Source organism: Nuphar pumila, chromosome 13 (assembly GCF_984573655.1).
Source record: "Nuphar pumila chromosome 13, dmNupPumi1.hap1.1, whole genome shotgun sequence".
NCBI classification, from domain to species: domain Eukaryota; kingdom Viridiplantae; phylum Streptophyta; class Magnoliopsida; order Nymphaeales; family Nymphaeaceae; genus Nuphar; species Nuphar pumila.
This window is the reverse complement of record NC_143261.1, coordinates 75,818,427-75,844,984: the sequence shown is the minus strand read 5'-3', so window position 1 is coordinate 75,844,984 and position 26,558 is coordinate 75,818,427. Positions and strand designations below refer to the sequence as shown.

At 38.5% G+C, this 26,558-nt stretch overlaps 2 protein-coding genes across 2 annotated transcripts in view; both read left to right on the top strand.

The window, feature by feature from the left end:
• Positions 1 to 2,937: 2,937 nt before the first annotated feature.
• LOC149818756 (uncharacterized) lies at positions 2,938 to 4,269 on the top strand. Its single transcript, XM_089986288.1, has one exon. The coding sequence runs from the start codon at positions 2,938 to 2,940 to the stop codon at positions 3,979 to 3,981; it is 1,044 nt and encodes a 347-aa protein (XP_089842414.1). The 3' UTR covers positions 3,982 to 4,269.
• LOC149818755 (uncharacterized) overlaps positions 3,983 to 26,558 on the top strand; it is a 28,055-nt gene continuing 5,479 nt past the window's right edge. Inside the window, exons 1-6 of the mRNA XM_089984033.1 lie at positions 3,983 to 4,088; positions 14,144 to 14,253; positions 14,761 to 14,790; positions 15,890 to 15,991; positions 16,510 to 16,617; positions 16,707 to 16,761. Coding sequence (XP_089840159.1) covers positions 4,044 to 4,088; positions 14,144 to 14,253; positions 14,761 to 14,790; positions 15,890 to 15,991; positions 16,510 to 16,617; positions 16,707 to 16,761 — 450 coding nt within the window. The 5' untranslated portion in view covers positions 3,983 to 4,043. The remainder of the gene's footprint in view (positions 4,089 to 14,143; positions 14,254 to 14,760; positions 14,791 to 15,889; positions 15,992 to 16,509; positions 16,618 to 16,706; positions 16,762 to 26,558) is intronic.

The following is a 26,558-nucleotide window of genomic DNA, read 5'->3' as shown; positions in this document are numbered from 1 at the left end:
TCTCTTTCTGAATGATGAGAGCATATACTTTCAAAACAAAAAGCATAGGTTTGATCAAGAGGATTTGACTTCAAATAGAGTTATAACTATCATTGAGCCCCATCAAAAACTACATAAGACAGTCTCTTTGTTGCATGTATTGAATTGCTTTTATCGCTTTATAAGATCAATTCGAGTATGAGACATATGAAGCTAACTCGTCCTACATTCCTTTAAGCTTCGTATAATAAACAACAATGAATGAATGATGTTGTATTGAGAGAATCGCTCGTGAAACTCATTCCAAACATCAAAAGTAATGCCAGAATATATACCACTTGAAGACAAATCCTTATAGATAGAGTTCAAGATCCATGAAAGAACCATGTCATTGCTTCTTTGTCATCCTGCAAATAGGGTAGAATGAATGTTCGATTTTGAAATTGTTCCATCAATGAACCCTAGATTATTTTTAGCACTTAAGGCCAAGCTCATGCCCATTTTCATGTGGAATAATTTTTCCCAGTTAAGACTTAGGATACCAACACCACACCTGGATTGTCACAGTGATGCAAAAAGTATGGGCTAACAAGAGACTCCATTGATGAATCTCCTTTTGTACTGGAGGATCTCCCGATTTCTACAACTATGGTGATCTTGATCGAGAAAGGAAGCAACAACCAACGCACAGGAAATGAGGTCAAACCTGATCACTGATCTGATCAAGAGAAGAAGCAACAATAGACGCACAGGAACAGAGATTAAGTCTGATAGCTGGTCCTCAGATCAGCTAGTAGAACAATATATCTCTAGATCTCAGATATGCAGCAACATAAAGTCCTCCAACGATAACACAAATAGTGAAATGAAACAAAAAGAGGCATGACTGCCTTCTCACATTCAACAATCTTCATACAATTATTGAAAGGAGTAACATTAGAGCAACAGGTTGGTGCTTAGACCAACAAAATAAAATGTGCAATGTAATGCATGATATAGCAGCGAAAGATCAAGATGAACAAAAGGATCAACAGTTTGTGACAAGTGTTGGTGGGAGAAGAAACGCGTAGCGAGTTCTTTGTGCGTGACTAAGCCTGTGAGTGCAACATCTAAGGGCAAGGCCGAGACAGAGATTTTGGGCATCTACACAAAACAGAAAGAAGAAAGGCACATACTTGCAGGGATGCGCAGATAAGAGCATGTACGCAAGAAAGACTAGTTGTAGCAAATTCAGGTGTTTCGACCCGAGCAAAAAAATGAATAAACTTTGCAGTAAAGAAAATAAGGTCGATCAGGATGCCTACGGCTCTGATGCCATATTAAGATTATGGTAATGCAGTTGAAGAAAATGTCTTAGGAGAAGAGCCAAGGCAGACTGAAAAAAATTGTTTCCTTCAATGCTTTTACACATGTACAAGGGTCACATGTATATAAAAAACATTGTAGTTATCTCCACGAAATAAGTCACGATAAGAATAAGCTTATCGTGACTTGATGTTTATCCTTATGTCAATCACCATAGAGATTATCATGACTGAGATAGAATCTCATTCTAACATAAATCACTTTCACTTTGCAAGAAAGTTCTATGCACAACCATAACTACATTGGTGCACACTATGAAATAAAGAAAAAGGATCACAAATACATAATTTTAATAAAGAAAATTCTCTTGGGTAAAAAACAGACCATGCTTACATATCATACCTTTGTTTATTCAAAGGCCTTGTTAATTAAACTCAACCAAATCAACACAGACCCAAATGAAATAATTTAGAGCACCAAATGAAAAAAAAATGGTAGGCTTTGAATGCTCAAAGCAACACAGACCCAAATGAAACAAGGTCTTGTATCTTGAGGGCCAATTAAGATAGATGAATTGGGTAGTCTTAACAAAGGGATCTCGTGTTCAAATGCCACTATGGGTTATCTCTGGGCTATGATGAAAAAAGGATATATATATATATATATATATATATATATATATATATATATATATATATATATATATATATATATATATATATATATATATATAGAGAGAGAGAGAGAGAGAGAGAGTGTATCAGCAGATAGTACCTTATCTTTTTAAAGCAACCACTAAACATAAAACAATATTGAAGGAAAAAATCCAAAACAAAATAAAAGGAAATGACACACTAGACCCACAATATTGAAGGAAAAAGAAAAACAAAAAAAAAGAGCCTCTGCAACACACGTTCAGGGAAGATGCTAGTGGAAATCTAATGGCAGGCTAATACTGTGGGTATAGGAGAGGCCTCATTGAAACATCCAGTAGTAGGGTGGCATATCCCCAGCCCTACTCTCGCATTCCTGAGATGCAAAAAAGAAAACCCACAAAAATCAACAGCAAAAAAATCCATAGCAAAGAAATCCACAACAAAATCGAAATGGGGCAACCCGTTATACCCATAATATTCAAAGGAAGAAGAAAATGAGAGTTGGTGGTGGGACGCCGATGGAGAGCTGAACACCTTGGAATGTTCGATGGTAGGACGAGCTTCTTCCCTGCCTTTTACTGGCTCCTCTCAGATGCACAACCTTCCTGGAACCTCTCGCAGTAGGGTTAGGGTTAATCTGCTCTTTTTAGTTGCAGAGGTTAAGGACTGTAGAGAGAGAGAGAGAGAGAGAGGGTAATAGTGAGCTTATAATCGAAGTTGTAGAGCCAGCAAACAGTAACATCGTAATGATTTTTTTGAGAGAGGACCTGCTGCGGTGAGAGAGGGGGAGAGGCTGCAAAATGGAAACCCGAAAGGCATTTTCTTTTCTCAGCTGATGTCCTTTTCTAATTTTTTTAAGTTTATTTTTGAATTATTTTAATCATACCTAACGGCGTTAAGCCCTAACCCCTGGATGGAAATGTAGTTCACCACGTGTAATAATCCTGAGTGAGACTCGTTCCTACGGTCAGGATTCTCGGATGAGAATTATTTCAAAATGTCCTTATCTGCTTCCCACCGCCTCCTCCTCCTGCTCGACTCATCGAACAACCTGCTAGGACAAGAGGTTGGGAAAATGGCGACTATTACCCTGTGGGGCGTGATCGACGAGTCTACGAGGATCATGCTATCCCACGCCAGGCATTTCCTCAGTCTTTCTCTCCTCTTCCTCCTCCCCATCTCCTTCCTCCTTGTCGACGTACTCACTATCACCATCGAACCCTTCCTCCACGGAGACGACAATGGCCCGAAGGCCCTCCTTCGATTCACAGGGCACGATTCTCCCGCCCTGCCCAAGCTGCTGATCTTCTCCATCCTCCGCTATGCCGCCCTATTGGCGTTCGGAATCTCCGCCTCCGGATCCATCACCTACAGCATCTCCAACGCCTTCTTCGGCCGCCCGGTGAAATTCTTCGACGCTATCAGATCTCTCACTTCGTCGTCGTGGAGGATCCTCCTCACCTCGCTCTGCTACTCCGGCCTTGCCTTCGCTGGCATCTCCATCGCGGCGGCTGTCCTTCTGTTGGGTTTAATGGGTTTAGATGCCTCAGGCCTCCATCTTTCTTCCCCTGCATCGTTTGCCGTGCCGTTCGCCATTGTTTCCGTCGCACTGAGAATCTACCTTCAGGTGAATTGGGCGTTTGCCGCCGCGGTTGCCGTCGTCGAGGGAAGTTGGGGCCTGGAGCCTCTTCGCCGAAGCTCGAAGCTTGTTGAGGGGTTTAAGGCTCTGGCTCTCTCTCTGGTGCTGTTGTTTGGCTTCACGGCCGTTGCGCTGCTGTGGGCCAGGAACGGTCTGCGGCAGCTGGGTTCGAAGGAGGGTTATTGGGGTATGATGTCCTTGATTTGTCAGAGTGTTGTCTGCTTGGGGGTCATGACAATCTTGCTCTTGTACAGTATAGCGACCAACACGGTGTTTTACATGTACTGCAAGGCTTTTCACGGGGAGCTTGCCGGTTTGATCGTGGCTGAGTTCGCCGACGAATATGTCAGCCTGCCCTTTGATGTCGAGAAGACCCCTCATGTGGTTTCTTATGCCGTCTGACGATAGATAGACGATACCCAGGTCTTGTTTTTTGGTGGCCAAGGACCAGAACTCCACTCGGAATGAAGCAAAAGAAAAAAAAAGGTTTTATTGGAAAAGATGTACAGGTTTAAGATCTCTCTCTCTCTCTCTCTCATCTTTATATAAGGTTCGGTGGTGATTGTGCTCTACTGTGGCTGCTAATTAGGCAAACTAGTGGCGTACTATTATGATGCCAGTCTGTAAATTATTTTTGGATCTTTGTATCGCCCCTTTTTATCTCTTTTATGCCATTGTATATATATATATGTGGGATTTTGTTGAAACATTGGCTTGTCTTTCTATTTTGATGAACCAACAGATTTTCCTTGCGTTAACACCTTTTGTGGTTCCGTTTTAGAATTGTGTGTTGTAAGTCCCAGTATTGGTGAATTTAAGATTCAATTGTGCGAGTAATCGTGCTTCAAAATGGAATCTAATAGTTTGCAGGATTGAGGAATCTTCGAATTGCAAAGATGGGCTACCTCTGCTGGAGCCATTTCAAGAAGGTTTTTTTCTTCAATTGCAATGATTGGTATTTAGGGATCTTATTTGAATCTTTTTGGTGCTGGAGTTTTTCTCTGTTGGTAAAGATGGTATCATGGTAATTTCGGGGAAAGGAACAAGATCTGGGTAGTCCTCTGCTCCTTTTTTTCTGTCGCATTACCAGTCTTTTAATTAATTGGACTTTGGTTGCTGATATTGGAGCAAGGTGAATGGGTGGGCAGTCATGAATTTATGATGGGTACCTATGAATTGGTTTGGTCTGGGATTATTTGGGTGTTTCAACTAAAGCAAGGGGAAAACCGAAGGCATTGTGGGTATACGCAGAAGATTTTCAAATGCACTGATAGTGATTCTTGTATTCAGCTTGGGAGCAATAGGGGTATGTAGTTATAGCTTTCTAAACTAATATGATTGAATCTGTGTGCCTCTATTTGGAGCTGTGTGACAAACCATGCTGAACTCATCCATGTGGTTGGATTGAGTTGATACAACTTGCACCTATAATTTCTAGTTCATTAGTACTTTACCTTCATTAATAGCAAATAATTTTCCATATATATAGTGAAATGGGTTTGTGTTACCCATTTGGTGCTAAATTGGAGCTAAAATACGCTGACTGTCCATTGCATGTGTTGATGGGTGATCAACATGCAAAAATAATAGCATTGAAAACCCTTTAGTGGCACATTAAGGTTTGGGACCTTTACTGGTGCTTTTAGTGTATCACTAAAGACCTTTTTTTTTTAAAATATGCTCAGCTTTTAGTGGTGTACTAAAAGCGCCAGTAAAGGTCCCAGACCTTTAGCGAGACTTTTATTGATGCCTTTAGTACATCAGTAAAGATCTTTTTACCCAAAAAAAAAACATGTTTTTAATGCATTTTTTGAATGCTGACCATCCATCAACACGCGATGAGCATACTTTGGCTTTGATTTAGCACCAATGCGGTTTAGCATGGACTCATTACAATATATATATATATATATATATAGGTAATTATTGGCTACTAATGAAAGCAAGGAACTATTGAGTGGAAAATCACTCTTCAAAAAAAATCCGAATTTGTAGATAATATGTTAGGGATTGTTTTGAATCCTTGGATTATGACAAGTAATTAGGTTTTTAAAGGGATTCAAAAATCAATAGCCTATAATGTGATAAAATTTCACAACTCAAAAATTCATGTTTTTTTAATAACAAAAGCATGATCCTTAGCAAACAAACCGTTGGACGCATTTATGCAGTTTGATTAAGTTAATACAACTTGTACTTATGATTTCTACCTCATTAGCACCTTACCTTCATTAGTAGTAAATATTTTCCTTGTATTTATTTATTTGGTGCGATTGGAGGCATGAAACTGTGGAGTATAATTCACTTTCTATATATATATATATATATATATATATATATATATATATATATATATATATATATATATATATATATATATATATATATATGTAGATGGGACCTTATGGATGTGATCTATATGGTTTGTTTAGTAAAAAAATGAATTTTGAATCATGTGATTATGACATATAAACAGATTTTTTGAGAGCTTCAAAATTCAATTACCCACAATGCACTAAAATTTCACTACTCAAAAAATCAGAATTTTAGATCAAATAACATGATTGAGGTTTGATTCTTAGCTAACAAACCATGTCGAGCACATCTATGTGGGTAGATGGAGTCACTAAAGCTTGAATCTATGATTTCCAGCTCAACAGTTTTGTGCCTTCAATAGCATCAAATATTAATATGGAGTGGGCGTGGCTGACCCATGTCGACCCACAACCCAAATTGTGCCAGCCCTTTTACTAAATCTGCCAGGCCTAGGTCCAGTTCGGGCCAACCTAGGGTCAAAAACCCCAACACAAGCCCAGTCTACCCATACTTAAAACCTGCAGCAAGGGTATTAGAGCATAAAAATGTCTTAACACTGAATACAAGGTTAACACGAGCCCAAAGGGATACACAATGCACTCCTTGAACTAGAGAACCAACCCTGAACCGTCGACGATAGGAGGTAAATCTCTCTCTCTCTCTCTCTCTCTATATATATATATATATATATATACATATATATATATATATATCAATGTTCATGTAGTCGCCATTTATGAAAGGAATCCTTCATGATATCACAAACTTCACATTCAAATTCCTGTACCTCTCCTGTTTGAATTTCTTTAGTTTTGTGGAAGGTCAAAAATTGCTTTCGCTCATCACCAAGGTTGGGCCTTTCATCGTTGTCTTCATATGCAATTCAGCCTGTAAAATGTTTAAGAAATGTCTGAGAGAGACGGTAGGCTCTATAGATTGTTTTCATTCCTTAAAGGGAAGATGACCACATTTTTACAGGACATTGATGGGTTTCTTAACAAATTGTTCCTTCTTGGTTATATATATTTTTGTTAAATAATTTATAGTGCTTAAAAGTGTAAAATAATGTTTTTTTGCCAAATTTTAATTTTTTTAATTTGCTGAGATTTTTTAGAGAAAAGCTACTTTTTTCCAAAATGTCTCAAGAAATTCCCATGCCGAGAAATTCCAGAAAACGATATGTGACTATGATCTCAATTAGGCTGGTGTAGACTGGTTGTGACTATAATCTTAATCAGGCTGGTTGTAGACTGGTTCTGACGGAACCATGCTTATTGGCATTTCGGTGTAAATCCATTTAATGTGCAAAGTTGGTTCATGTTTCTTTAGTTTTTCTTCTCTAATTATTTTTCCTTGCGTTCTTTTCTTATTTGTGCTGTGATAGGAACACACAACGTGTTCAAACTCCACTGTTAATGAGGTAAAGTTAATCTCAAGCATAGGCAGTGAAGGTCGGTGTCAAACCAACCATATATAGGTTTGATTGGACATGGCACTACAAGGATGGGGTTGACGACTCTTTTTTATCTAAAAAAAAAGCAATAACGATAAGTTTTTTTTCTCCAGCTAATAGCAATATCCCAAACATAAATATCTCATCATTATTATTCTATTATTTTCATAAATTTCACCCTTATTAGCTTTACCAATAATGGTGAGCTGGATGTTAAATATCGTTATTATAGTGTTTTTCTCTATAATGACGACAATAATGGTATTGTGTGTTCTCCCGGGAAGATGCACTATTTGCTACAGTGCATGTTTGAGGTTTGAACAAGCACCACGTATATAAGCACGTAGAGTTCGTATTCTCGTGTGCGTCAGCATCACTTAGCATCAGAGTCCGGTGCGGTTGCAAAGATTTAAGTACCCTTCCTAACTATTCTCGCCATGAAACGATTGTTCAAAAAAATAACAAAAATATCCTCTATTCAAAAGGTCGAGGATGATGTTTACTCTTCAAAGTCCAAATAGCGAAACGAACATGAAGTGTTCTTTCTTTCTTTTCCGTTTGAACTTTTCATCGTCATCTTCTTCTTTCTCCGTGAAACACTGTAAATAAAACTTCTCTCTTTCTCTATAGAAGAAATTAAGGAAGGCAAAGAGTCAACGATCCGATGACGATTGTCGTTCTCTTCTTGCTAGCAGTGGCCAAAATGTTGCCCTCGTTCAACGGGCAACCAATTGTGACAGCTCCTCCGTCGCCTTCGAAGGATACCTATAACAAAATCTTCTTCTACTATACATACAACAGAGTCTTTCAAAATACAATCCGTCTACCCCTACGTCGGCAATACTTTCAATCAGGGCTATGCCTTTCAGGCCACCCTGACGCTACTTAACATGAGTGTTCGCACCCTCAAGTCCTGACGGGCATTCGTCGGGTTCTAGCACCGTGAGTTCCTCATCTTGACCTCCGGTGTTGTGTTCTCCGACAGGACCCACCTCCCCGCCAACATTGGGAATGACACGTTTCACTCCGGCTTCCCTGTCATGGACTTCAAGACTGTCATCGGAACGGCTGGCAACTACGGCCTGATTACGACGAAGATCGTGCTCAAGGGGACGGAATTCAGCATCACGATTTACACACAGTAGTGATTTATGAAAATCGCGTAGCAAAAAAACAAATAAATGGCAAATCGCTACACGATTTTCGTAAATCACTACTCGATATAGCAATTTATGAAAATCGCATAGCAAAAAAAAATCGCTAAATCGAGTGGCAATTACGAAAATCGTATAGCGAAAAAAAAAATCGCTAAATCGAATAGCGATTTACGAGAACCATGTAACAAAAAAAAAATTGAAAATCGCGTAGCAAAAAAAAAATGCAAATCGCTACGCGGTGTTCATAAATCGCTAAATCGCGTTGTAAAAAAAAAGGCAAATCGCAACGCGATTTTCGTAAATCGTGTAGCAAAAAAAATTGTCCTTTTCTAAAATCATCGTTTTATGACACCAATGGCGAGAAAGGGTGTTACGAAAATCGCGAGCAAGAAACAATCGAAGGAAACAATAAATAAGAACGATAAAACAAAACACAACGACACACAGATTTATGTGGAAAAACTTCCCTCAAATCCGAGAGGGAGTAAAAAAACATGGCCGCTCAGAGAAAAAACTTTATTGCTCTTTTTCGATAGTTACAAGAGGAAAATTAAAAAAAGAATATATACAAGCCCCCCCTCCCCCTAAAAAAAAAATCTTCTAAAGAGCATTGCCCCCAGAGACTCTCACTAGGGGCACCCCCTTGGACCCCCGCCCACTAAACGCGCAACGAGACCCTCGTCAGGAGGAGCTACCGTACCCTCTTCCTGTAAGGACAAAAATTCTGAATAAGGCTCCACAACTCATCAAGTTGAACCATGCTATAATCAGTGTGTAGGTCAGTCAGTGTTTGATGAAGTAGTGTAGAATTGTTTGATGGATGTGGACAAAGGCAGAAAGAGAAAGGAGAGAGAGATGCTTGATGTTCATGGCTTTCGAGGAGATTCCTTTCTCGGATAATGCTGCAGTGCATGGACTGAGTTTTAAATAACTATCTTCGGAGTACTTAAATTTTTGCCATAGTTTATTTTTTAGAATCGTCGTTTATGACACCAATGACGAAAAAGGTACTTAAGTCTTTGCAATTACACTGTACTTCGACACTAACTGATTCTGACAAATATGGGGATGCGAGCCGCACGTCCCCCCCCTCCGTCCCCGCACGGAGATGGATTTTAACCTTCATCCCCGTTTCCTCCGTCTCCGGTCCAAACGGGGAAGAAGCTGGGCGGGGCGGGGATCGTGACGGGGAAAGCGTAAGTCCATCCCTACCGAACAAGCACCGTAGCAAACAGTGCGTCTTCCGCCCGGGGTGGAGGTGGTGGGTATAACCTGCTTCGCTTATAGAGTAAGGGCCCAAATGGAAAGAGGGGAACAGGGGTTCCCTGTGTTCGAGACCCACCACCACCCGTGTCGCTCATTGCAGCCGGTGACAGCACCCGCCGGTGCCTCACAACCGATGACCACCCGCCTATCGACTCGTTCTCTCGTTCCAAGATCTCTCTCTTGCTGCAGGACATAGTGATCGATTTGGAGAGAGGGAAATGGCTCATCGGTTGCTGAGGGACGTGGAAGCCGACAGATGGGAACCCTCCGACTTCCCCATCTTCTGCGAATCCTGCCTCGGCAGCAACCCTTACGTCTGAATTTTTCTTTTGTTTTTTCTTTTGCTCTCTTTGATTCTTGATGATACCAACAACCAACTACATTCGTCTCTCTTCTGTTGTGCATGATTGAGGTGGTTGTTTCATCGGATTCCGTGTCTGACCCTTGAGAAAACAAGGGGGTTTTCTTATGTTTTGGGTGCCAATATTTGAACGATGCTCTTTATAGGTTGATTGTTAAGGTGGGTTCTTCCTTTGCATGATGATTTAGTTGTATTTGGTTCCCCTGGACATGTTGGTTCATTGCCCGCTGTGTTTTCCGTTTCCTCGAATGAATGGTGTGATCAACTAGTCATGGTTTGTTCTTATTGCGTGAGAAATGAATTGGGTTGTACATACAATTTGGTTTTTGTAGTTTTCATTACGTCTTAAATGGTTTCTTTGGTGAACGTATGGGCTTGAGAGATCATATGAACATCATGGTGGTGATGGGATTTTTTACTAGATGCATTCTTTCCAAAAGAAGAGCATGTATGTGAAGATGATAGTTATCATCTTTTAATCAGAATATAGTTTGAGCTTCATATGTGTTATAGTCATTTTATTTAGCCCGTGTAATGTTGTATTTATGATGTATCATAAGGACAAATTTTTTCTGCCCAAAAGGGTAATTATTCTAATATAAATAGACGTCCAAGTCCCAAAAGAAAAATACCTTGGGTCTTCCTCCCCTTAACTTCTTCCATCAATCCCAAGATCAGTCATCGCTCCTTAATCTCTTCTCAAATCTCTCAATCCTTTTACAAATTTTCTTAAGACTTCTTATTCTTTCATAAAAAATCCTTTCAACCACCCTTTTGAAACCCAAAAATTCCCACTCTCTAACTCTGCCCTTTTCACAAAATCTCAAAATCTTTCAGATTTTCCTTAAATTATCTTCAGATCAGCTGCCATAAATCCACTTCTCTCAAAAAGAGGAAAAAAACTGTACTTGTGCTGATATACCAGACAAAGTTTCAGATGGTTAAGAGCAGTGTTGTGAAAAGCGTTGCGGCTTAGTGAGGCGCTCTACCAAAAACTGAGGCAAGGCGGAAAGCGTAAGCCTAAAATATTTTTTTTGAAAACTTTAAAAAAAGTATAAAAAAATAAATGCTTTATTGATGAAGTAACAACCAATAAGAAATAGAAAATCTCAAATCAATAATAAAAAATATGAGATGAACATATAAAAGTAACTAAGAAACTGATTACATAACTGAAAAACTAATTATGTAATTGAAAAATATAATATCCTATATAGCAACAACCAATAAGCAATAGAAAATCTCAAATTTAGTACTAAAAATATGAGATTAACCTATAAAAGCTAAAGAAATATGAGATTAACATATAAAAAGTAACTAAAAAACTTAGAAAATCTCAAATAAGTACTAAAAAACATGAGACTAACCTATAAAAGTTAAAAAATATGAGATTAACGTATAAAAAGTAACTAAGAAACTAATTAAATATATCTTCTTTCTTCTTTCTTCTTCTTCACGCCTCACCCCTCAAGCTGCGCAGAGGGCCTCGCCTCAAGGTGAGGCACGGGTTTTGTGCCTCAAGGCGCATTTTTAATAACACTGCTTTCTACCTTCAGAAAAAATCTCCTTTTTTATTGTAACTTATTTATCAAATGAAGGAAATGGCATGTATATTGAATGGTGGAGTGTAGAGGTATCTATGTTGGTACAAGAAGCGTGCAATTTGTTTTTCTCTATACATTTTTGTATGAAAAACATGTAATTTATTTGATGTAATTTCTCTATTAGTCTTATGGTTCATGATTCAATGTGTGTTGTTCCTTGATATAGAGACACCAAAGAGGCAAAAGGTGTTTTTCATTGATGCAATGGTTTATTCTACAATTTTGAATTGCCTTTCAATTTCTAATATTTCTAATACAATCTGCTTACTTATTTCAAAATACATTACTCTTGAGGGCCATTCCTGGATTGAATGAGCTTGGCAAGGTTTTACCAGGTAACTATTTTTTTTTTTTAATTCCATGGACTCATAGTTCCTTTGCAATGTGATAACTAATAATTTATTGGAGAGTCCTCAACCAAACTTTGAGTTGTTAAATATCCTATTGCATGGCACCATTGGTAAATACATGTCTCAAACTCTAATTTTTAGCATTATTTTCGTTTTTCATGAATTGTATTGACTAGCAGTTATTTTCATGAATTTTCTGGTTTCTTGCCAATGTTGAGATGTGGATAAGTCTCATTTGTTAATTGTAACATTATTTTTTGCTGATTAATTTATGTTCAGATGCATGAGAGCAGTGTATCTGTGAACTGTATCGGAGTAAGACAAATCTAATTTTCTATCCACTTCAATTGGAGTAATTGTCATCAGATTGTGCTTGTTCTCTGAGTTTTAAAAGGAAAAATTGATGGAAAGATTCAGACTGCATTCTGGCCCGTTATTTTTTTTTTGCAGGTTTATAGCCTATAACGGACAGCGAGATCCTTGTCTCGCCGTTATAGGCGAGATCCCTATCTCGCCATTATAGCCTATAACGGCGAGTCAATTCTCCCCATTATAGCTTATAACGGCGAGATAGGGATCTCGCCATTATATCCTATCTCACTGTTGACGATTGCCACGCCGCTATTGGTGTTCCTAGTTTTGGCGAGTTTCGGCGCTTGTGTTGGTAACCCTTTAATGACAAGTTATAAATGTTGCCGTTATTACTCAACAAAGGTCATTTTTTTTTCGGCGACTTGTCGGCGAGAATTCTCACCATTATAGGTCTATAGCAGTGAGATATATCGTCACTATTGACCTGCATCCTTGTAGTGTGGCCACATGGATCTAAGTGGATTTGAACAAGACAAGCAGGCTTGATTGGACCTGGATATGCTTGGACTTTCTGTAATTAGGCCTAATAAACCAATCAGACCAAGTCTGCGAAACAACTTTGGGGTTCATTCCATTTTTTTCATGTTAATTGAGAAAGTTGAGGAATGATATGTGTTTTATGTATTTAAGATGTTACGGCTGATAAAAGGAAAGGGAAAATGTTGTTTCTTCTAGTGCTACTTCAAGTTTCAATTGCAGTGTTAGTTTTACTTCAGCAGACGTGTTCATAACTGTAACTTCATAAGTAGATGCATCTTTTTAAAGTTTAGTGTGTGCACGTGTGTGTGTGTGTGTGTGTGTGTCTGTGTGTGTGTGTGTGTGTGTGTGTGTGTGTGTGTGTGTGTGTGTGTGCAGACATGCTTCCATGCTCATGATTTTAGAAATTCTCATGTTGTACCCATACTTGCACCTGTACCCATGTGATATGGTATATTATCAAATGATAGCTAAGAATTCAAGTACATAAAGGTACTTGACACAGTTCTAGTATTGACAACGAATCTCGAGATCTCAGCTATGCTCTCTTAGAAACCATACACATATATATGCAACATTCAGGTTAAGTCCTGGAACGTGTCGCATGGACATGGCCAAAGGACTTGGGGCGTGTAATTTATACATAGTCTGCCAGTAAGAATAGTGTGCAAGGAAGATAGAACTGGGAGCAAATTGGAGATCCCTGTGGCATAGGATCGTGATAATTGGTTGAAGTTTTGTGGTTGAATAAGATGGCTGTTACCGGTTGATTACTTTTTATATACAAGCTGAAACAATATTTTGTACTTTTTAGTTGGTTACACATATTTATGGGTTAGTAATTGTATTTCTATTATGACAAAGCCAGTATAGAACTTTGTTGTTATCAAATAAAAAAATATTGAAATTTCTAATATTCTTTTGTCTTATTTTTTTCATATATATTCACATGGGAACTCAAGTTTTGCAATGGAATAAAAAGTTTGTCAAAAATGATTCAGAAAATAGACAAATTAGTCCTTTTCCCCTTTTTGTAAAATGACTTGGGTTGATCAAATAAGAAGGAAACTATTTTGGAAGATCTGCTATAGTTTTAGCATTTAATATCTTATGGATGTTGCCTGCCTTCCATCCTCTCCGAGTGAGTACTGAATTAGTTGATCCTTTCTTGGTAACACATATATTGATGCTTTGCTTGCCTTGTTCAGGTAAACTCTGAGGTGCAGATGGATAGTGCTAGACAGGAGAAGGTACAAAAGTTTGAGGAGTTTGTTGACAAACGTTTAAAGCCTGATCTCGTTCGTGCCATTGGTGAACGGTGAGAATCCTTTCTTGATTTTTTGACATTATTTTGCATTGTTAGTCAATGAAATTCATTTTCTTGGGGTTGTTTAGGGTTTAGACAATCCCAAGAGTTGTGAATGATGTAGCATAATGGAAAATGATTAAAGCAGACGTGTAGAGTTGTAAATGATTTTTCTTGTTGTTTGGTAGGCTTGCATAGTGTCAGCGCATGGAGCTGATGGTGATGAAAATAAATGTTCTATTCATTTAGATATAACAGGAGTGAGGAGTTATGCTTTTGTAACTCCAAAATCATGGTAGACATCGTCTGTTCTATAGGACTAGTCTACTTCAGGTAGTGGTATAATACACAAGACACCTTGTTTTTTTACCTTCCATTGGTGGCGTTTTAACACATGGAGACTTTTAATTCCTATAATGAGATTGTTGCGGATATATGTATCTGTTATTGTTTGAGTTTTTTTTTTTGTTGAGTTTCTGCAAAAGTTGATTGAGTCACTCTTACTCGTGTTTATTGCAGGGACAAGGTCTTTGCTCAACAAAAAGTTTTGTATCCTTCAATCTTTTGTTCTTATTCTGAGAATTTGTGTGCAATATATCTTGAACTTTTGACTTTAGATGCAGCCACTCCATAATTATCCTTTTGGGACGGACTTATGTAGATTTCAGTCTAAGAGTAGTTCCGACTTCCAACTTGGTGTGCTTATAGGGAAATTTCATAATCAAATTCTTTATATCATGGTGTGTCTTGTTTGTTTACTCATGTGCTGGATGCTTTTTTCAACTTGATGCAATAGAGATATCCTTCTCTTTCAGAACAAATCTTTCACGAGAAGTTCAGGCATTTTATAATTATATATATTTTTCTATTTGTCCATCTGATTATTACATGCCCAGAGTATGAATTATGGGAAGACATTAAATATTTCTCCTCTTTTTTTCTTAAATAATTTCATGTGCTAGAGATGAAGATATTTGTCTTGGTGGTTACAAATTCAGGGCTGCGGCTTTCTACTTTATGGACATTGAAAGGGGTTCTATTGTTAGTGTTGCAAGCTGGCTTTCAATGCCGATGGCTTTGTAACAGATTTAGTAGCTTAAGTGTTGTTTGTTTATATAGAACTCATTCAAGTTTGTAGGTGTTGTAATATGGGATGGGTTTATTTTGTTGAATGATTACATTGCTGTTACACAACCTTGTGGATCTTTATCTTTATTATGCTATAATTAACTTTCTTTATAGCAACTCTTTCCTCAAGATTAACCTCTACGAGCATGTGTGGTTTGTGGAATTCAAAGGTGATTCCATGCTGTTGTAATTTTTTTTAAGTTTTTTTCTTTTAAACCGCTCATATTGCACAAAAGGTTAGGAAAGAGCAATCTCAACTAAGACCTATAATGCAATATCACCAATTTTAGGGGAAATATGTTTTCCATATTCTACTTAATTCTCAAAACAAAGTTTGTGATTCAATGGAATAGGCTTTCAATTCCATGAGCCAACCATAAAACTGGTAATGTCAAATTTTAGTCTAGTTATTTAGTGCTTGTTGGAAGCATGGTTTTCAAGGATTCAATTACAAGTTCTTTATGACGTTGAAGCAATCCTGTCAATTATGTATTTCTTGACTTGTACCTACATATTGTAGCTCAGATCTTAAAATGAACATAGAGATTTTGCAGAAGAATGGAGTCACATCCCTATGCACATTGGTTAATCTTGGCTCCGAAGTTTATGTGCAAGCTGACGTGTATGTTTACAACCTCTTCCCTATGCGATTCCTTTGTTGATTTCTTTTTTTAAGTTTTCTTTCTTTTATGTGTGGTATGATGACTCTTCTTGTTGACCTATGTAATAAAGTGCCAAGAAAAAAAAATTGGTTGCAATGGGCCTATTATTTGTTATTGTTGTATTAAGAGAACTATGACACCTTGGACATGTCCATTGGTGCACTAAAAACGAATTTGTCACTATTACCTACCGACCCAGTTCGTAAAGATTGTATTCTTTCCAATTGGAGGGACATGCTGAAGTGAATATTCAAAATTTTTTTTTTGCAAATAGAAAGAGATAAAATCACTCTATTTTATTAATATATTCATTGTTGTGACTGTTGTGGCAGTGATGTCGTGAATGACTTAAATGTTTAGGTACCAAAATGGTCATGATATACTTTTGCTTTTACAACCAATCTTTGGGTTGTTAGTTCATTCAGTCGTTTTAGTTTAAAGTGATGTATCCCTCATTGTCCTTTTTCTTTTTGTGCAGTCCAGATACAAGCTGTATATTTGTTAATATTGGATTGGGTTTCCATGTAGAGTTGACATGGTCTGAAGCACTGGAATTTATATCAGTTAGGGAGGCCAGACTTGCCAGGTTTTCTCTCTCTCTCTCTCTCTCTGGCATTGGTGCATGTATGTATTTGTTATCTTTATCTGTGTATCCTTTTGCTTGTTTATTTGCAGTCAAGTGGAGGAATACACTCATCTGATTGCTAGTATCAAAGCTCAGATCAAATTGGTATGCTGATTTCAAATTTAGATTAATGTTATTTTGTTTAACTTGAAAATGTGTTTGTTGATTTACTATTCCTGTTCAAATTATGGTATGATGATGATTTTATGTGCTTAGTTTATCTTATCCATCATCCAAGCTTAGTTGATAAAGGCTATAGTTAGGCATTTAGGATTTGATTATCACAAGACATTTACTCCGATGGCTAAGTTAACCTCCATAAAGGTAATTACAAGTGAAGCATACAAGGATTGGACATTGCATGAATTGGATGTTAAAAAATGCCTTTCTTTGTAGTAATCTACATGAGAATTCTCTCTCCCACCAGGTCTTTATTTCCTTGAAGAAAAAAAGGTGTTTAGATCTGGGTTACCGGAAGCGCCATAGGGGGAAGCATGCTTTCCCGAAGCGCGTTTCGAAAGCGCAAAACGTAGCGCTTCCAAAATGTGCTGGGAAGCGCCAAAAAAATTGGGACTTTCTTTTTTCATTTTTTGTGTTTTCATTTTTTATTTTTATTTTATTTTTCTCTTTTTTCGCTTCCCCCTCGTTTCCTAGGTTTCTTTCGGTTCGCTTCCTAAATCGCTTCCGAAACAATTCCTTGTTCGCTTCTAAGTTGTCCTGCGCTTCCTGCGTCCTACAATTTTGGAAGTGCCTCGCTTCCCGAATCGCCTCTCGCTTCCCTGATTTAGATTGAAGAAGGTTCATATACAGGTTGAAACAATCACTCATAATGTGGTTTAAGAGATTTAGTAAATTTGTTACATAGATTTGGTATAATGGAAGTATTAGTGACCATGCTTTTTTTGTGAAGAAAGGAAAGAAGATTTCGATAATGGTAGTTTATGTAGGTTAGATATTACGAGATGGGTGGGGGATCAAGCTTTGAGGGTTCATTTTCCCAACCTATTTTGGGTAGTGGCGGGAGCGTATAATTCAGTTGCTACTATGTGGTCCGAATATGAGGATTGATCTTTTGTCTTTCGTAGTTCACTTACTACTGAGGCCCTTGGTGAACATCAAGCCTTTCTTTCTCTCTCTTCCCAATTCCACTTTGAGGATCGAGGGGATAGAATCATTTTGAGGCTTTCCACCGATGGATGGTTTTTGGTGAAGTCATGTTATAGAGCACTATGTCCTGCTGCTGTATGTTTTCTACCTAAGGGGGCTCTTTGGGGTGATGGTCTTTCAGCGCGTGGCTCTATCTTTGCTTGGTTAATTTTGCAGGACAAAGTTAAAACATATTTGTATTTGAAGTCAAAGGGTTTCCATCTAGCTAGCAAATGTAGGATGTGTGGTAAGAGTGAAGAAACGATCAAATATCTCTTTTTAGAATGTAAATTCATATCAGATTTGCATTGTCTCATGTGGGGTGCAACAGTCCTACATAATTCCCCTGATACTTTAGGGATTTGGTTATAGCAAATAAATTCCTTGGGAAAGGTTCACAATGGGTTTTTTTAAGGCGTTGTTGGCTGCTACTTGCTTGGAGGGCTGTTTGGCTTGAGCGGAATGAACGAACCTTTAATGGAAGATTCAAACAATTGAGGCCAGTTTTGGATTCAAATTTCAATTCAATGGGAGTTTAGGCAACACTGTAGGTTAAAATGGCCTGACTCGGATCTTAATTGGATCCATCTTCCTGGTTTTGGTCATCCATGAAGATAGACTCTCTCTTCGTTTCTTCTTTCGAATTTCAGGTGTACTGCTGAGATATTGGCATTAGGGTGACACCTCGTCCCCTACACATTGATTGTAAACTTCTGTTATATTGCCAATCAATGAATTGTTTTCTCTCAAAAAAGATTTTATGAGGAGATGATGAGTTCACGATAAATAGATTGAAGAAGCACCTTCATGAAGTCTTTGATATAAAAGGCTTTGGACACCCATGTTATTTTTTAGGGACAGAAGTTCTTATATCAAGAAAAGCCATTATTTTGTCACAATGTATGTGTTGTAACATTGAAGGGGACACAAATGTTGGGGTATAAGAGCAAACAACCCAACTGAAGAAAGCTATAATCTGGGGAGGTAAATTAATTTACTTAACAATTACTATTCCCAATATTGCCTATACAGTGAGCATGGTTAGTCAATTTTATGCATGTTTCCTCCATTGCCCATATAGCTACAGTTTGTTGCATTTTAAATATTTGAAATAGAAACTAAGATAATTTCTATATGCTAAGAATGGTATACTTTGATATTGAGGTGCACATGGATGCAACTTGGGTGGCTCTTTAAAAGCTAGAAGATCTACCTTCTACCTTGGGCTATTATTGTATCTTTGTCGGATGAAACTTAGTCTCATGGAAGAGTCAGAAGCAATCAATGATTTCTCAGTCAACTCATACCTGACCTCCCTCTCTCTTTCTCTTTCTCTTTTTTTTTTTTTGGGGGGGGGGGGGGTTCTGGACTCTGGATAATGGGATAAAACTCACTCACTCGTAAGTTCATGGTGTAAAAACCTCAGGTTTCCCTTGCCTGCAGGAAGTACACCCAGCTTCAGCCTCGCAGCAAGGGACGAACACCTGTGTTTTTTGAACTCATGACATTCATGAGTTGCCCCTACTAGATGAGCAGAGCCCTCATGGGCTTCTCTCCATCTTTCTTTCTGTCAACTATTCACTCTTAAAATCTGCAGAAGAATAACTAAATGTGCAGCCCTAATACCTGTAATGCATTTGATTGATTTGAGTACAAAATTTGAAAATGAAAAATAAAAAGAGATGCATATTCATCTCTTTCAATGCACCATGTCATTTTCGTTGCTTTTTGTAGTCCTATGCTATAAACCATGTAAGAGATCAGGTCCTATTGAAAAAAATATTCTTTGTTTAACATGTAACACAAATATATTGTCTTTACCTCACCACTTACAGCAAATGCATTAGCCCACCGCATCTCATTATGTGGTAGACATCAAACACCAAAGTCTATTGAAATATGAAACTGCAGGATCTTCTACTTCGTTTGTAACCTTCTTTGCATTCCATGCTTGCATATCATAATTTATATTTAAACTGACTTTTAAGCCTCTTTATTAAAATGGTGGTTTCCACTTTTGTGGCTTGTTTCTTCATAATCATTTGATTAATTAGTAATATAACTTTGTGAATATATGCTATAGAGCTCCTCTGTCTTGTTGCTATCACTATGAATTCATCTACAATCTATGTCACATGGGTGCGGGTGCGGGGATTCGGCACTTCCAAAAAACCCGGGTGCGGGGGTGAGGCAGGGGCAAAAATGTAATATATATATATATATATATATATATATATATATATATATATATATATATATATATATAAAAGGGGGTCAGCAGCTGACAGACAGCTGCTGTCAGCGGCTGCAGCAGCAGCTGACAGCAGCTGTCTGCAGCAGCAGCAGCTGACAGACAGCTGCTGTCAGCTGCTCTGTCAGCTGTCAGCATTACTTTTTTTTAAAAAAATTTCGCAGCCTATTTGGGCAATTTTTTTTTTAAAAAAAAAAATCCAAAACAAGAATGGACTTAAATGATCCTGGGTGCGGTCAACGCACCCAGGATAGGGTTGACCGCACCCGGTGCCGCACACGCACCCGCGTCGAGTCGCGTCAACGCGGGTGCGGCACCCTGCTAGCCGAATCCCTGTGACAAAGTCTACAATTGACTCAAACTGCGATATGGCTTGGATAATCTTAATAGTGGGATCATGCTTATGAAGTAAGCCAAACCTTATTGAAAACCAAAACTGGGTTTATCCAGCTAGGGCTGTTAACATATATATATATATATATATATATATATATATATATATATATATATATATATATATATATATATATATATATATATATATATATATTCCTTCTTTTACACCATAATACCTGATAGGGGTATTATGGTCTTTTCATATAAATACCCGATAGGAGTATTTATTTCTTTTCTTTTTTTTCGTATTTCTTTTTTTTTTCTTTTTTATTTCCTTTATTTTAAGCCACATAGGGGGCCCCACCATAGAGTCGTTAGGGCCCCCAACGACTCTATTGGGAGCCCCCTTGTGGTTCCTTGAGTGTATAAATAGGGGCTTTCCCCCTTGTGCTTTGTATGTTCTTTAGAGCTCCTCTTTTAATAAAAAGAGTATCTTTTTATGTGTAGCGTTCTTGTAAGGCCTTTCGTATTATCCCTTAGTGGATTGCCTCTTTGTGTGCCTTTGTGCCAAGTCCATTGTTGGACCTTGTGAATGCATTTGCATTCTTGATTCTTTCGCATACTTCATTACATGGTATCAGAGCCACTCGACTCTTGTAAGGTGAAGTCGTGACTCTCCCTCTTCTCTATTCTCATACTTCCTTATTGGAGCAATGGAGGTCAATATTGACCTATCATTCAAGCTAAATAACAAAAAATACATGATGTGGGCATCCGCAATGGAGAATAACCTCAAAGAAAAAAAACCTTGGGGTTATGTAATGGGATCCGTTCCGGAACCTCAACTTAAGCTTGAAAAAGTGTATATTGTTTCGAGTTCGGGTCTGGATCCTATACCAGACCCGAGTTCATTGTAAAACTTAAACTTAAATGTTTTTCTTCTGGGTTGGGTTCGGATATTATATTAGACCTGACCCGACCCATGTACACTTAAAGGTTTTTATACAATGCATTAGGTCACGATTTCTGATATACAGAAATCGTGACAGCCGCAGGGCTCTTTTGGTTTTCCCTTCTCGTCTCTCTCTCTCTCCCTCTCTTTCTCTGTTTTCTCTCTTAATGCAGGTGCAGATGAAATTCTATCATGGTATCAGAGCTTAGATCCTTCTAGAGGTGACCACGATCAAAAAATTTGAGGTTTTCTCCTTCTCACTCTCTTTCTGTCCTTCTTTCCCTTTCGCCTCTTTTCTTTCCCCCTTTCTGAACCTCCCTGTGTACTCACACCTCACGTGAGTTACATTTTTGCGAACCTATGATTCACGGGCTCCCTATCCACGTGAATCCAGATCGTAGATTGACTACGCTTCACGTGAACTGGTTCACGTGAAGGATCGGTCTTCTCCCAGATCGTGAGTTAACGTCTCTTCACGTGAATTCGTGAACTGATTCACGTAAAATGTTAATTTTTTCTCATTAATCGTTTGATTTTCCTTTCATTCTGTCTTTTCCAAAATATCTCTGCATATTCGAATGTTATAGTGCTTCCCTTTGATTCCCTGTGCTCTACTGCATCTTATCATTCCTGATTTCCCTTTGCTGAAACAGTCAAAGGAAGAGTTTCCTAACGTGTGATTTTTTTTTTCGTTTTTTTGGTGCCCAGAAAGGACCAAAGTTTCTTCATATTCTCATTTTAAGAGACTACGATTCTCTGACAGTAAAAAAAAAAAAGTATTGGGTAAAGGTTGATTTTTTGTCTATTGATTCTTATTCTCTATGGATCCCTACCATCCTCAATCAAATCTTTCCTCAAGTTTTCTCAACCAACTTATTTCTGAGAAGTTGAATACCTCAAATTTCTTGATCTGGAAGAGGCAGATTATTCCTTTCATAAGGAGTCAAGGCCTCTTAGGTCACTTGGATGGAACCACTTCAGTTCCACCAGAATTTAGCCCGAGAGAAGAAAAAGATGACAAAGGAGTGAGTTCAATCGTGTATGTCAAAAATGCTGAATTTCTCAATTGGGAAAGAAAAGACCAATCAGTTGTTGCATACATCACATCCACCCTGTCTCAAGAGATCCTACTTGTCATTCCTGACAATTGTACAGCTCTACAACTCTGGGAACGACTGGTTCAGACGTATTCGCAGGTTTCTCAAGCAAGAGTAGTTTTTTTAAAGAGAGAATTTCAGTTGTTAAGGAAAGATTCCATGACCATCATGGAATATTTGAACAAGATGAAGACCATTACAAATCAACTTGCAGTTATAGGGTGTGCCGTTAGTGACAGTGACATGGTGCAACAAACCCTGAGTGGATTGGGATCTGACTACAACATGATAGTCACTTCACTATTGTGTCTCCCTGTTCTTCCTACCTTTGATGAGCTACGAGCCAAATTGATCCAATATGAAATGACTCTGAAGGGATTCTCTGAAGAAACTCATAATCATTCAAATTCTCAAGAAGTTTTTTCTACAGGAGTGACCTATGGTAGAGGACGAGGACGAGGAGGACAAGGGCGAAGTGGACACGGAGGGCGTGGTTTGCTTCCCACTCCAAACACGTTTACTCATGCGCAGGGAACAAGATCCATCCCTACTTGCTTCCTTTGTAACAAAAAGGGACATATCAAGGCGAACTGTTGGCATAATCCAGAGAATAAAGGAAAGAGTCCACAGACAGAAATCAAGAGAAGGTTCACAAATACCAGAGACAGTGGAGAGATTAAAGATTTGCTGATATCTGCCTTGTCAGAGTTAAAGTTGAAGCAGAATGATGAAGGCACTTGGTTTGTCGATTCCGGGGCAGCGACTCATGTGACAGGCGATGCAGGTAAAATTTCTAATCCTATTCCTTATTTTGGAAAAAGTAAGATTGTCACTGGAGATGGATCCCACCATCCTGTTTCCCATGTTGGAAAGTCTGTTATCTCCATGTCACATTCCACTCTTACTCTTTCTGACGTTCTTCATGCTCCTGACATTAAGAAAAATATTGTCTCCGTCTCTAAACTTATTGATGATAATAATGCTTCAGTTGAATTCACTCCCTTCTCTGTTCTGGTCAAGGACCTACGCACGAGGGAAACATTCGCTGAAGGAAAGAGACGAGGCAACATGTATGTCTTTGAAGAAGCTCCATGTCGTGATGTTCGCCCTTCTCACCTAGTTTCGAAGTCTTCATCAGAGTCATGTTCCTCCTCTTCTGCTAGTGTTTTTAGTATCTCTGAATGCAATAAGCCATCCTTATGGCATAGTAGGTTAGGACATTGTGGGAGTCATTTTATTGAGAAACTTGTTTCTAATAATCTCATTCCAAAAGAAAGTCTTAAAGGGGATGAGAGTAGTCATAAATGTTCCAGCTGCCTTTTATGCAAGAGTCATGTATTGTCATTCAATTCAATTAATAAGAGAGCTTCAAAACCTTTTGAGATCATTTGTTCTGATGTGTGGGGACCAGCCCCAATTGTCTCTAGGTCTGGAAGCAGATATTATCTAATCTTTGTTGATAGCTATTCTCGACACACTTGGATATATTTCATAAAAAATAAGTCAGAAGTCTTCTCCTTGTTTCAAAAATTCTTTTCCTTGGTCAAAAACCAATTTTCTGAGTCCATTCAGTTTTTTCAATGTGATGGAGGTGGGGAATTTTCATCCCATGACTTTATTTCTTTTCTTCGAGATAACGGAATAGGAAGAAGGGTGTCCTGCCCTCACACTCTTCAACAAAATGGGATTGCTGAACGAAAACATAGACATATCGTTGAAAGTGCCATGAGTATGCTTCATGACAGCAATCTTCCCACCAACCTATGGACATAAGCCTTTCATTCTGCCGTGCATGTGATAAATAGATTGCCAATGGTCATTCTGGAAAACAAGTCTCCTTATCACTGTCTCTTTGAAACCCATCCTAGTTATCATGATCTACGTGTTTTTGGATGTGTTTGCTATGTGCATGTTGATCGGTCCCTGAGAAACAAGTTTCAAGACAAGGCCCAAAAGTGTAGGTTTGTGGGATACACAGATGACTACAGAGGATATAGGTGCTATGATCCCACCAACAAACGCATCAGAATATCAAGAAATGTTGTCTTTGATGAGCAAAATTTCGATGACAAAGCTGATGCAACCAATATACCAACTGAAGTTTACTATCCTTGGTTGAGTTCAGAATTTTTTGCTAGCACCAGCGAAGCATGTTCACCAGATTGCGTGCAGCAAGAAGAAGAGATGTCTGAAAACACTGAGACGTCGGGGTCACAGATTTTAGAAAAAATACCTGGTAGATACAAAGGCATTGTCTATTCCAGACAGAGACCGATGACATCAAGCCATTCAGATCATGCTTCAGTCAACAATCTGACCCCTTCTCACACTCCTGAGATCAGAAAATCAAGCCGCATACGACATCCCATTGACAGGTGGGTCAGCTATAACAACTTCTCCTTGGATCTTCAGCTGTTTTTAACTGCTCTCAATAAAGAAGATGAACCCACTATGTACTACCAGGCAGCCACTTCTATCAAGTGGGTAGAAGCTATGAATGATGAAATGCAAGCTTTGCATGAATGTGGAACTTTGGGAAGTCGTTCCCAGACCGCCTGACAAAAATGTTGTTGGATGTAAATGGGTCTACAAGATAAAGTACAAGCCAGATGGAACTATTGAGCGATACAAGGCAAGGCTCGTAGCAAAAGGATTCACTCAAGAAGCAGGGCAAGACTATGATGAGACTTTTAGTCCGGTTGTAAGAATGGGAACAATTCAGATTATTATTTCTTTGGCTGTTGAACATGGGTGGAAGTTGAGTCAGCTTGATGTAAAGAATGCCTTCTTGCATGGGGATTTGAAGGAGGAAGTGTATATGGAGCAACCCCCTGGATATCAAGAACAAAATTGTAAAACCCATGTGTGCAGGTTAAAGAGAGCTATCTATGGTTTGAAACAAGCATCTCGCTCTTGGTTTGATAGCTTCTCACTAGAGATTCAGAAACATGGATTTTCACGTTCCATGCTGGACCACTCATTGCTCTTTTTTAGAAGTCAGACTGTGACCACTCTGTTATTAATTTATGTTGATGATATTGTTATCACAGGAAACTCTGTGGTTCACATCCAAGAAGTGAAAAACTTACTAGGTCAGAGGTTCAAAATGAAAGATCTTGGAACTCTACGCTATTTTCTTGGTGTAGAAGTTGATAATCAAACTCATGGCTTGACACTCACACAACACAAGTACACCGTAGATGTTCTCCGCAAGGCAGGTATGAAAGACTGCAAACCTCTGGGAACTCCGAGTGTGCTGCATCAAAAACTTAGTGCTCATGATGGAGATTTGTGTGATGATCCCACCAGGTATCGAAGCATAATAGGAATGCTACAGTATCTAACCTTCACTAGACCAGATATTGTTTATTCAGTTAATCAAGTATCTCAATTTATGCATGCGCCACGTACTGGACATATGGAAGCTGTCAAGAGGATCCTTAGATATCTGAAAGGGACTATTGGGGATGGATTGACATACTCACCACAGTCATATGAAAAAGATGAGCATAGACTGACTGTATATTGTGATGCAGACTGGGCTGGGGATCCTGATGAACGAAGATCTACATCAGGATATTGTGCCTTCATTGGAAGAAATTTAGTCTCTTGGAGCAGTAGAAAACAAAAAGCTATCGCTAGATCAAGTACTGAGGCTGAATACAGATCTATGGCTGCTGCCACTGCCGAAGTCACATGGATCAGACATCTACTGACTGAAGTAGGAGAAAAGATCTCCCACACTACCTTGCTATGTGACAACCAAAGTGCTATTAACATGTCATTCAATCCAGTACATCACAGTCGTGCTAAACACATTGAGATTGATCAACACTTTGTGAGACAGAAAGTTGAAAAAGAGATTGAGCCTGAGTTCGTCAATACTGAACAACAAGTTGCAGATCTATTTACGAAAGGATTAACAAAGGATCGTTTTTGGACGCTCAAAGGCAAGTTGTGTATGGTTCACAACCATGCTCAACTTGAGGGGGGGTGAAAAAGTGTATATTGTTTCGAGTTCGGGTCTGGATCCTATACCAGACCCGAGTTCATTGTAAAACTTAAACTTAAATGTTTTTCTTCTGGGTTGGGTTCGGATATTATATTAGACCCGACCCGA